General features: G+C 38.5%; 1 protein-coding gene across 3 annotated transcripts in view; it reads left to right on the forward strand.

Annotated features, from left to right (window-relative positions):
* Positions 1-12,572, forward strand: part of CNTLN (centlein) — a 197,690-nt gene that overhangs the window by 88,559 nt on the left and 96,559 nt on the right. For 2 of the 3 annotated variants that reach the window (XM_061441239.1, XM_061441240.1), the window contains one exon: positions 9,800-9,925. The exons of the other annotated variant lie outside the window; for it this stretch is intronic. In XM_061441239.1, coding sequence (XP_061297223.1) covers positions 9,800-9,925 — 126 coding nt within the window. The remainder of the gene's footprint in view (positions 1-9,799; positions 9,926-12,572) is intronic. 3 annotated transcript variants of the gene reach the window in all.

Genomic DNA, 12,572 nt, shown 5'->3' on the forward strand with positions numbered 1-12,572 from the left:
TTTACTCTTTGACAACATTCCTGTGCTTGTTTGCTGTATGAGGAGTTGCACTTTTTCTGAAATAAATGCTTGATATTTCTAATTTGGGATTTATTTATGGAAAGTATGAGTTTATCGTATGCTTCATGAAAAGCTTCATATTTTGCATAGAAAGAAAATGGCCTATTATTGTGCTTCTGTCAAATACTAAGCTTACTAGGGTGTTTGCTTGCTTGATTTTAATCAACTTTGATCAGTCTTATTTCCTGATTGGCATCAATTTGGAGATTTTATTTGTTTGTTTAACCTTTTTTTACACTGCCATTTCTGATTTTTGTCAGTGTGCCGGATTTGTTTTACTTGGGTCATACCAATAATTGAAATAGTAGGAGCAAGTGATAATTGTACCAAATTATTTGCTCTCTACTGAAATGAGTATTTATCTTAAGAATATGTTCAAAACAATTGCAAGCAAGTCAGGTTGTCAGAACTTTGCTAATTAGGGAAAGACTTCTAGTCAGTCTCACCAAGGTTGCCTTCTGAATCAAGCTTTGTTGACTGAAGTATTTACTGTTTCCTAACTTGTCTTTACTGTTGCGCTGTTGGCAATAGGGCTTTCATGAGTTTGTCCTAATCAGTGCAATGACAGGTCATCTGGGTCAAATCCAGCCACTTGCACTGACTTTTTAAACTAACCTGCCCTTTTATTATGCATCAATGTGGGAGGGTATTTACGCCATCCTTTCTTTCAGCAATAGCGTTGGGTGCTAACTTCCAGCTGCCTGGATGCATTGACCATCTGGGAATTGTATTATCTTTGGCACAGCTGTTGCAAGGTTGGTGTTGTCTGTCTACAGCCTTAAAGCACTGTGGAGAAGGTTTGCAGTAAAGCATTTCACTTTGTGATTGCCATAGACTGCCAGAACAGGCATACTGCTGTTGCTTATGCTAATCTAACAGATTTTTGCCTTGTGGTTGTAATGCAGTGGGGTATGAGCACAGACAGTTAATGAAAACTCATCTAAAAGGAGTAATTTATCATGCCATGGTAATTTGACCACTCTTGGTCATGTGTACACCCATGAGGTCTCTCTCATTGGGGATATGACTTAAAGATAGCTGGTACCAATGAAATTGTATTTTGGTCTGGACAGGTTTTGTAACACAGCCACGGTGAGCAGTGTGTGGCGGTGTTTTATTGTACGAAGGGATTGCTGTGAATTTATTGATAGCTGGGAAGGGTCCTGGAATTCAGTGGCATTATGAAATTACATACCTACCTTGAGTAACACTGTGATCTAGAATCACCATTCATTTTTTCTGTAAGTCTTCAGTTTAACCACAACATGTGTGATGTCTGAGTATATAGATATATTGGAGACCAGTTGTAGGTGTACATAAAGAGGTACTTTTTTGAGGTAGTTTTTAATTAAGAATATCTTTATTGACAGAATATGCAGTTAAGTGGGCTTTATTCCGCACATTTGATGGGTTTGTGATGCCAACTCGAAATTTACCAGGAACAGTCTAGGAAGTAAAACAACCTTTGTCAAGAAATTTTGACAGCATTTGAGGTGCAAAATACCACAGTAGAATAAGTTGCTGCAGAAGAAACATCTTTATGGAACAGCCGTTGTTAAGACTGTAAAGTTGGGTTTGGAAAATGTAGTGCTGGTGCTAGTGTGAAAATGTTATTTAACACTTTGGGGCCTGGTTTTGATTATGAGTCATTAACAAAACCAGAATTATTTACATGGTCCTGTAATATTGGTAATGTTCTGTTTGTCCAGGCAGTTTTAGCCAAATCATATAATCAATCATAGAATAGTTTAGGTTGGACAGGACTTTCAAAGGTCATCTAGTCCAACCTCCTGCAATGAGCAGGAACATCTCCAGCTAGATCAGGTTGCTCAGAACCACATCCAGCCTGGGTTGGAATGTCTCCAGAGATGGTGCATCCACCACTTCTCTGGGCAACATGTGCCAGTATTGTACCACCTTCGTTGTAAACAATTTCTTCCTTAAAACAGCCTGAGTCTCGCTTCTTTTAGTTTAAAACCATTACCACTCATCCGGTCACAACAGGCCCTGCTAAAAAGTCTCTCCCATCTTTCTTATAAGCCCCCTTGAAGTATTTAAAGGCAGCAGTAAGGTCTCTGTGGAGTCTTCTCCAGGCTGAAAACCCCAGCTTTCTCAGCCTTTTCTCAGAGGAGAGGTGTTCCGTCCCTTTGATTGGTTTTGTAGCTCTGCCTCTGAGAACTGCTTCATCTGGTCCAGATCTTTCCTGTATTGAGGACTCTAGAGCTGGACACAGTACTCCACAGGAGGGGTCTCACCAAGCAGAACAGAGGGGCAGAATCACCTCCCTTGACCTGCTGGCTACACACCTTTGCGTGCAGCGCAAGATGTGATTGGCCTTCTGGGCTGCAAGTACACACTGCCAGCGCATGTCCAGTCTTTCATCCACCAATATCGTCAAGTCTTTCCCCTCAGGGTTACTCTCAATTCATTCATTCCCTAGCCTGTATTGATACTGGGAGTTGCCCTAACCCAGGTTCTGGACCTTACACTTGGCCTTGTAAAACCTCATAAGGTTTGCATGGGCCCAACTTTCAAGCCTGTCCAGATCCCTCTGGATGGCATCTGTCTCTTGGGTATATCAACTACACCACTCAGTTTTGTGTCATAGTTCGGTATGCTTCTGATTTTTTTTGTTTGTAATCTACTATCATTTTCTACATATTTCAACAGCCTTACTTAAGTGAACTAGAGTGTCTTATTACAATGCAAAAATCTGAAATAGAGCTTTTACAGGAAAAATTGAAAAAGCAAATCTTAACCTAGCTAAGCGTAATTTGTACGCTACAGAAACTCTGGAAAGCAACAGTATAAGGACTGAAAAAAAGCATGAGGTGGGATAGTGTTATTGTCTTGTGTATTTGTGTCTAAGTCAGTCTGGTAAAGCCAAACATTTTTGCTCAAGGGTCCAGATAATAATTTTAATATCTGTTGATGCTGCTTATAATTCTGGAAGCTTGTTTGAATGGTTCCTGTGTTATCTGCCAAAGACTTGTTAAAATAGCTGTTGGGAGTAGAAGGTTTTACCTTATTAAATACTGAATAAGGGATTCTTAATTAAATGAAATATTTGAATGATAAATTCTTAGATTTGTTAAAGTGAATATTTATCAGATATTTTGTGGTGTTTATCTGAATGAACATCTTTCTTTGGAATGAAAAACGGAATAATATAAATTGTAACTTTATAAATTAAAAAGGTGGGGGCATTTTTCAAATTCTTGTGGTTTTAAGCATCGTGTAGTATTTTTTTCATGAAGAATAACAACAATGTCTGTTTGAAGTTTATACTTTCAAATGTTTATTACTCAGCATAGAACTGGACTTGCTGTTAAATTTAGGCACCACATAACAGTAACAATAAGCTGTAGCTACTGAAATAGTTCCATAAACACTGCTGCGGCTTTAATTGATTTATTAAATTAGCCAAAGCCATGATGGTTTTAGTGTGTTCAGCCTCTTCCTTATCAATTTTTTTTTTTAATTGCACATGTGTAGAATATTGAAAACTTGGAAGAGATTTCTGAATCAAGGTTACAACTATGAACATGCTTCTGTGCTGGTATAGTTTGCAAGGGTGGACCGTCATTAGGAGAGGATCTGGTTCGAGACTGTCTTACCCTCACACGCTTGTGAGGTGGGCTGATGCCAGCCTTATGAAGTTTAACCATGACAAGTGCAAGGTCCTACACCTGGGTCAGAGCAATCCCAGGCACAGCTACAGGTTGGGCAGAGAAGAGATTCAGAGCAGCCCTGAGGAGAAGGACTTGGGGGTGTTGGCTGATGAGAAAATGAACATGGGCTGGCAGTGTGCGCTGGCAGCCCAGAAAGCCAATGGTATCCTGGGCTGCATCGAAAGGAGCGTGACCAGCAGGTCGAAGGAGGTGATCCTGCCCCTCTGCTCTGCTCTCGTGAGACCTCACTTGGAGTATTGTGTGCAGTTCTGGTGTCCTCAACATAAAAAGGACATGGAACTGTTGGAACAAGTCCAGAGGAGGGCTACGAGGATGATCAGGGGACTGGAGCACCTCCCATATGAAGATAGGCTGAGAAAGTTGGGGCTGTTCAGCCTGGAGAAGAGAAGGCTGCGTGGAGACCTCATAGCAGCCTTCCAGTATCTGAAGGGGGCCTATAGGGATGCTGGGGAGGGACTCTTCATTAGGGACTGTAGTGACAGGACAAGGGGTAAGGAGTTAAACAGGGGAAGTTTAGATTGGATATAAGAAGGAAGTTCTTTACTGTGAGGATGGTGAGGCACTGGAATGGGTTGCCCAAGGAAGTTGTGAATGCTCCATCCCTGGCGGTGTTCAAAGCTGGTTTGGGCAGAGCCTTGGGTGAGATGGTTTAGTGTGAGGCATCCCTGCCCATGGTAGGAGGGATTGGAACTAGGTGATCTTCAGGTCCTTTCCAACCCTAACGATTCTATGATTCTATCATGTTCTCTTCTTTAGAAATCTCTTGCTTTTCCTACATTTGGTATTTTGTAACTTTCCCTTTCAAAACTGCATGGCTTGTTCTTCCTCAATATCCTGTGCTCAAAGCTCATTTTTGGAAAAGACATATTTTAGAACATTTGTTTAGGAGCATGCTGTGAAAGTGTGTTTAAGGAAGGACAAAATGCGTACATGCAGTGTAGAGTGAAGAATATAAGGTGAGAAACAGCCCTCCGAACACCAAGGTCAGAGAATGAGGAGAGAGAGAAGGTGCTACAAGTGCTGGAGCAAGTATTTCGTTACAGCCCACAGACAGAGCCAACATGGAGCAGATCTCCACACTATAGCTTGTGGAGGAGCCCACACCAGAGCAGATGGATATTCACTTACAGAAACCACAACATGGGAGAGGAGTCTATGCTGGAACAGGTTCTTCTGATGTGAACTGTGGCCCATGGAGGACTTGCTCTGGAGCAGGTTTATGCTGAAGGACTCCAGCCTGTGGAGAGGCCCCATGCTGGAGCAAGGAAAAGGAGTGAAGAGGAAAGAGTGGCCAAGAGGAGCTGTTATTGGTTGCCTGTAAGCTCCTGCTATCCATCCACCTGCACTGCTCAGCAGGAAGTTTGAGGAGTCAGGGGCAAAATTGAACCTGGGGACCAGGGTAGGGTAAACCATGTTGGTTAAATATTTTCTTTAGTTCTTACTATCCAGATATATCTTAATGACAGTAATTTAATTTTCCCCAAGCTGAGTCTAACTATGGCAGTGAATGGTAAGCAGCCTCAATTTCTTTCTCTCAACCCATGAGCTTTTTCATTGTATATCTCCCTATTCTAGTGAGAAAGGAGCATTAGTGAGCAGTTGAGTTGGTGTTTGGCCCTTTGCTAAAGTTAACCCACCACAATGTCATTTCTTGTTTCCTCAGAATAACGTAAATGGGAGTGCTGTGTTTGTCATGAGTTGATCACTGTGTCAGGAGTAAAGCAGTTGCACTCACTTGACTAAAACCAAATACAGACTTTTAAATCCTATTGTGGGGAATCTTGTCCCCTTTTGATATGTAGATCCTAGTCATGCTCTTTCAATACTCAGGGCTATTCGGTATGTGCGCTTTTTCATGTGCGCACACAGTGTCTTTTAAAACTTCTGGGAACTGAATTGGCAGGCTACAATTCCTTTGCATTTAGGCAAGACAGTAAGGAAAATTGTGGCAAGATTCCCACTTTAGGATCACAAAATACATATACAAAATAGAAAACATAGTAGGCTGTAATTACTGATTTTCCCTTGCAATAAAATATCTTCTTACTACCTTGTTATACTTGACAAAAGTATTCATGACAAAAGCTATTAGCACATGATTTGACTGGAAGAATGTTGAATATACAGTTCTTGTTTTACAGTGGTAATCCTCTTGACTTCACAAAATCTCTGTCATGTTAACCCTTCACCCCCCCCTTATGCACATTCCCAGGAAACAAAAAGAACAAGTAAGCATGGAATCACTTCTGCTCAGAATGGCACTGCTTTGATTACTTTCTGCTCTAAAAACACAAACGTTTTAAAGAATAAATAATTTGAAAAGTGTTAAAGAGTCTGGGACAAAACAGGAACTTGCCACTAGGCTGATAAATTGGGATGTGTGGCCGCATGACTGTATGCTTCCACCTATGTTTGGTTCTGCAGAATGCAATTTTATATATATATAGATACAGATATATTTATAAATATATACATCTTATAGGCTAGTGTTTTTTTGTGAATTGCAGAAATACAAATTCCTACTGTCATACAGAGTAACAGAAACAACTTATTTTGTGAGCCAGGTAATGTGGTAGTTAAAAGCTTTGTTAAATGTGTACAGTCTTCCTAGAGCTCTTTTTGGAGCTTAAACTTTGTAACTTTGTGACCTATGTATGATTTCTGTTACCTAATTAAACTGCCATCCATATCTCTGCTGACTGATTCAGTAACTCAGTCCTTGGGTTTTTATAGGTAAGCTTTCTCAGTGCAAGGGAGTTATAATTGCTTTTTATTGATATATGTTCTACAGCATTCTTCTAAGTCTTTAATGTCAAGATATTAAAAAGGCATGAGTTAACTTACAGTACTGATAAAGCTCCTGTTGAAACACAGTGAATCAAGAATTTCCCATTTTTTCCTCTTTAAAAAAGCCCACCTGAATCTTGTCAAGCTCTGGTCCAGCTTCAGCCAAGTTTTTGTTTATTCAGCTGATAAAAATCATTGAGATTCCTGTCCACTGTCTTCAGTGCTATATCCTGGCAGACACTGACCTGATCTGTCTGTGCAGAAGAGTTCTCCAAGACTTTTCAGTAAGAGATCCATCTTCCTTTCTTTGCCTTTTCTTTGCCTTTTCTTTTTTTTTTTTGACTTCTTTTGGGACTTCATGGAACTTAAACCTGTTGAAATTCAAGAATATGACTATTTGCAGCTATGTCCCATGGTCTCTTTCATGGATGCAAATGGGTAAAAGAAGGTTGTTTAGACAGAGGCATCTTTCCTTTTTCTGCTTTTTGTAACTCTGTTAACAGTTAATGTATGTCCATCCACTTATCAGTTTCTTGTTACATTAGATCTTCCATCTCAAAGTTTCATATCTTTTAATATTACAAAGGCTGTTTATTTCTAGTTTTCTACAATTTGGCTCAGTGTTTGTTAAACATTCTTTAGGATCATTTGATGAAAAATCTGTTGTTACCTGTTACTGACTTGGATTAACATTCTTTGCTCATAAAACTGGACTCAAAATATTAAAATTTGTGTATATATTTAATACAGGTGTGGATAAATTTACTTCAGAATTTTAGGACTGAATTAAAAATTAAATGCTTAAATCTCACAGCAGCAAACTTTGCAGTTGTGAGAAGAGTATTACAGATACTACCCTCCAAACTGAGTTTTGTAGCAGCTCCAGGCAATCAAATTACAATGTATTTTACTACGCAGCCTCTTCTGTCTTAGTAGGAAAATTAAACTGCCTCCTTAGCAAAGACTGGATTTGAACTGCCTATGTGGAGCTGTAAAGCCCAGACCCAGCTCCTTCTCTCCACAGACCTCTAGTCTTATCACTAAACAGGAAAAACACGTTCAAACAATAGAATATTTATTAATGCATATCACCGATCCCACCTGTTCTCACAGGGAATTATTTCCATGTCCATGAATAGTTAGAATGTTTCTCGTTTATTTTTTTTGTTGGTTTTGTGAAAAAGATTCACAGTGCAATTCCAGATAGCTATATATGAGGTCTGTGTATGTATACAAACACACACACACGTAAAGAAAAACTGTTGCGTACTCACTGTATCTGATCACCTTTGATTAAAGCAGCAAGACTATGAATTTTACATTTTCTGCAATTTTTTTCTCTCAACTCTGCTGTAGAGTCTCTACATTCTTAACAGTCTGGTGCCAGTTGGTCCACTTCTTTTCCTTTGTTGTCCTTCTCTTTGACAACAAATGGAGTGCTTTGACCTTTTATTCCCGGTTTCAGAGAAATACTGTGTTTTCTAAGTCTTCTGTATACAAACATAAAGTTTAACTAGGAAACACTTACTGAAAAATAATACATTCTGGGTTTTTTTCAGAAAAATGAGTATGGGTATGCACTGATTATGAAACAAGATGGGAGTTTTATTTAAGATCTTGATTTTATTCAAGAATTCTGGGGCTTTGAAAATGAGTATGTATTTTGATATGTTGGTCTTGTGATGTTCTGTTTCAGACACCTGAAAGAAATCAATTTGTTTTGATTATTATTAGTGTCTATGAACTGTTGTAAACCTTTGGGTATATCTCTGAGAATTATTAAAAAATGTAAATTGATAATCTTTATATTTCATAGAGATCTATTCTTAGTACAATGTTATACTGACAATATAAAACCATAACATTGGATATACTGTTGTAAGTGTTGATTAAAACTTTCCTCTAGTTTCTTCTGTTATATAAAGGGACTGACAGGAATATGCAAACTATACCATTTGGCATTCAGATTTTAAATGGCCTAAAATTCTTTCCAGATGTTTGTCTTGTTTGGTTTTTCTTTTGTGGGGGAGGACAGAGGGATGAGGAAAAGGTGTTGTCTTTTTTTGGTTTGGTTTGGGCTTTTTTTTGTTTGGGTTTTGTTTTTTGATTTTTATTTTTTAAATCTCATTCAAGCACATTCCAGAAGCAAAAGCACCTTGGCAATATTTAAATTCTTAAATATGCGATGATATTATATTCTGATTTTTTTTTTTATTTTATTTCTCCTTTGTGAAACTGATGCCATTTGAAGTGAAAATGTGATAATACAGTGTCTTGTAAACATTTAATACTGAAATGTAATGGTCAAAGAAAAAAAATTGCAGTTGCTAATTAAGATTTTTTTTAGATTAATTGAGTGGAATCGTGGAAGTGTTGAAATATATAGTATTTAAGAAGACTTTATCCTCAATTCCTTTTGATGTAAATCAGTTCTTTTACAGTGAAAATGGCAACGTGCAACAACAATAATCACAGTTAATATTAAGTTGGGTTTTTTTATTTTATGTATTTACATAATAGATTTTTACCCTATTGGTATTAAGTGTGTGTTAGTATATCTCTGTCCTTAATCAAAGTTATTCAGAAAATCAGAAAGTCTAATTTGATGAGGTCTTTCTTTGCCATAAGGACATATGACATAGAATGAACAGAAAGCTGCCCAGTTTAAGTGTTACTTTTACATATTCTTTCTCCAGCTTGCTATATGAACCTGTACATAATATAAACACATATTCTTGTCTCTAGTTAGTCACATTATAGTTAATGACCATATGGTCATTATGGTATAAGATCTATTGTCTGTTGTATTTATATTCCTCAAGCATATTGTTCCTTCAACTTCACAGTGTGTTAAACTATTTCAAAGGGAAAAAATCCTTTCCCTCTTGTTTCTGGTTGTCCTATCAAGTGTAACCTTGGACCCTTATAGAGCAATTAGACCAGCCTCTATCCCCTCCTTTGTAATGAGGTTTCTTGCATTTCTGAGTCTATAACCCTTTAGTCTTCCCTAATGGGACATCATTATTCTGAAAGAAACAATGTAAATGTAAATGAATATTCTCATTAACGAGTCACAGAGAAACCTTTAGTGGTAGCGCTGTGGTAATTCTGCTTGTTATTTCTCTGGTATTCCATGCAGATTTTTTTTTTTTTTTTATAATTCATTATTAGTATTCAAAATTACTTCTTCTTTAATTCTGCATGTCTTTCATAATCTGGTGTTCCAACTAGTTCAACCATGTCCTTGTTTTATTCTCCAGGAACCACCTGTGAAACGTTCAAGGTCTCTGTCCCCAAAGAGCTCTTTTAGAGAGTCAGAGGAGCAAAAGAAGCTTAAAATAGCTGAAAGGAAGATTGAAAACTTAGAGAAGACACTACAGCTAAAGGTGAACATTAAAAAATAAAAATAGAAAAACCCCTCTAGCTATAAACTTGTGTAGATAAAGATATACCAAAATAAACAGGCATTTTAAAAATGCAAAATGCGCATATCATTATGGACTGTAAGCGTGTTAGCATCAGAGAGCACTCTTCTTTAGTTTGTATTTTTCCTTTACTGCTAGGAATTTTGTGTTGGTACTCCTGCAGTCCTATGGAAGTCTTAATTTGAACTGTCATCAATAATATGTACTTGTTGAACACATTTTAAAATTTGTGTCTGATAATATATACTTTGAGAAATTCATGTAGAAATAAAGTGAAGCAGAAATTACAAATACTTTTTTTCTTTTGTACAGTGAAGCCAGCCAGTGTTTTAAAATGCTGAAGTCAATTATTTGGCACAGATTTACCGCTTGTACTCTTTGAAATCGTGGCTCAGAAGTTGTTACTCTAACAAATGATGTAAATAAAAATACAAACCAGCAAACAACCCCTCCACCCTAACCATTGGTAGGAAAGCTTAATTGAGTATGTATTACAATTTTCCATTTTGTCCCCATTTTATAGATTTTTGTTGGTTTGTTTTTCCACTTCAAAAATAGCACCTTTTGAGTAATTTATTCAAACTGCACCTCAGAATGCAAAACCCAAACCTTAAGTCATAATTTCTTAAATATTTACAAGTCCTCCTGTCCTGGGTTCAGCAGTAGCAGTCATTTTTCTCCTTCTTGGTAGCTGGTGCAGTGCAGTGTTTTGACTTTCGGCCTGGGAACAGAGCTGATAGCGATGTTTTGGTTTGGCCAAGGACTTTGTGAGCCTCATGCTCTGCCAGGGAGGAGGGGAAGCCGGGAGGAAGCAGAGACAGGACACCTGACCCAAACTGACCAAAGAGGTATTCCATACCACAGCACGTCATGCCCAGGATGTAACGGGGAGTTAGCCGGAAGGGCTGGTAGATGACAGGGTTGGAGGAGGTATTGGACAGAGCTTGATCGGGCTGAGGGGGGGAGTTATCGGTTGGCTGGTGGTGAGATGCTGTATTCTCTTCCCTTGTTATTTCCTTTATCACTGTTATTATTGGTAGTAGCAGTAGTGATCTGTGCTATACCTTAGTTACTAAACTGTTCTTATCTCAACCCGTGGGAGTTGCATTCTTTTCGATTCTCCTCTCCGTCCCTCCGGGAGCAGGGGGAGGGAAAGAAAGGGGGGGGGGAAGTGAGCGAACGAATTACCTGTCTGGGTTTAAACCATGACACCTCCCTTCCCCCCCACATCTCTCTGTAATCTTCCTTCTTTATCGCCTCCTCTCCCTTCCTCTTTGTCTCCTTCTCTGCCTTCCATCCTCTTCTTTCTCTTCTCTTTCCTCTTTCCTTCCCTTCTTCTCCCCTCCCCTCCCCTGCCCTGGCCTGCCCTTCCCATGTTTGTTCACAGTTACGGAATTTAAAAGATATTTTCAGTATATGTAGCATATAGCAGAACTGGCTATATTAAACATGCTGTGCTAAATGTTGGGTAAGTGAAAAAATTTGGGGACTCTACAAACCATAGTGCTGAGCTCCTCCCTCATGCAAAAAGACACTCATATGTGATAGGTCAATTTTAGGATAAAATGTGAGTGGGAATTATATTTCAGCACAAATGCAAAAGTTCCTCACCCTGTATACTTGAAGAGGGTCTAATACACATAGAGTGTATGAACAGGAAAGATGATTTAGATTTCAAATTCAGCCTTACAGTCCATCTTGCTCCTTGTTCCTTGGAGTCAGGTTACTACCTTTTTCTTTCTGTTGAGAAATCTAAGGCATGTCCTGCCAGCTGTACCTCAGAACTGGTCTTTGGCAGGCCTCGTATTTGTTACTCTTACTTGGCCTGCCAGACACTGATGCTACAGGTTATTCTGGTGCTTTGGACTACAGCTGTTCTGCCCTCGGCAACAAAAGTCACACATGAGTATGTTTGGTTGTTGTCTTAAATGTTAGAGAATTCTACATTTCTTTGTGTTTTCTTCTGGAAAGAGAAGAGAAGCACTACAATTTTCTGAGCAGATAACGTAATAATATGTTATTCTCTATGCATGACCTCATAACATAATTTTTACTGCTTACCATACTGCCATTGTAATTTCTTCTTTTTCGTCTTAGAGGATAATTTAGGAATCTATGCAGTTTTATTATGTGGCGAATATGGGATCTCTGTTACAGCTGTTAATCTGTGAGGTCTTCCAGGGCTGTCTTCTGTTGCCCCTTGAAACTGAAGATATGAACTCCTTGCATTTTCTTTAGGAAACCTACTTGGTTGCTTTTGCAGAATGCCTAAATTAAAAAGAAGCTGTAGAGGCCCGTGTAACATACTAAATACTGTTGTGGCACTACATTCAGAATTCAATAAGGCTGTTGCTAGCATGACAGTGAACTCATTTGTCATTAATATGAACATAAGAATAATTCTGTTGGCGTTGTATGGTGTTTTTTTTTTTATATTAGCCTCCTCTCAGGCAGTGCTTCCAACAAAGAATAATGTATGTGCTCAACACTTTCAAAAGTGGTACTTGCATTATTGCCTCCTCAAGCAAAGTGTTGACTATATGATTACTTGAAAGAAACTTGCGCAAAAAAGTGCTTGCTCTATCAATAAGCATCCTGATCATGCATA

This window comes from Pezoporus flaviventris, unplaced genomic scaffold (assembly GCF_033815535.1).
Source record: "Pezoporus flaviventris isolate CSIRO_AGI_PZ_B2104156 unplaced genomic scaffold, CSIRO_AGI_Pfla_v1 ptg000212l, whole genome shotgun sequence".
Taxonomy (NCBI): Eukaryota; Metazoa; Chordata; class Aves; order Psittaciformes; family Psittacidae; genus Pezoporus; species Pezoporus flaviventris.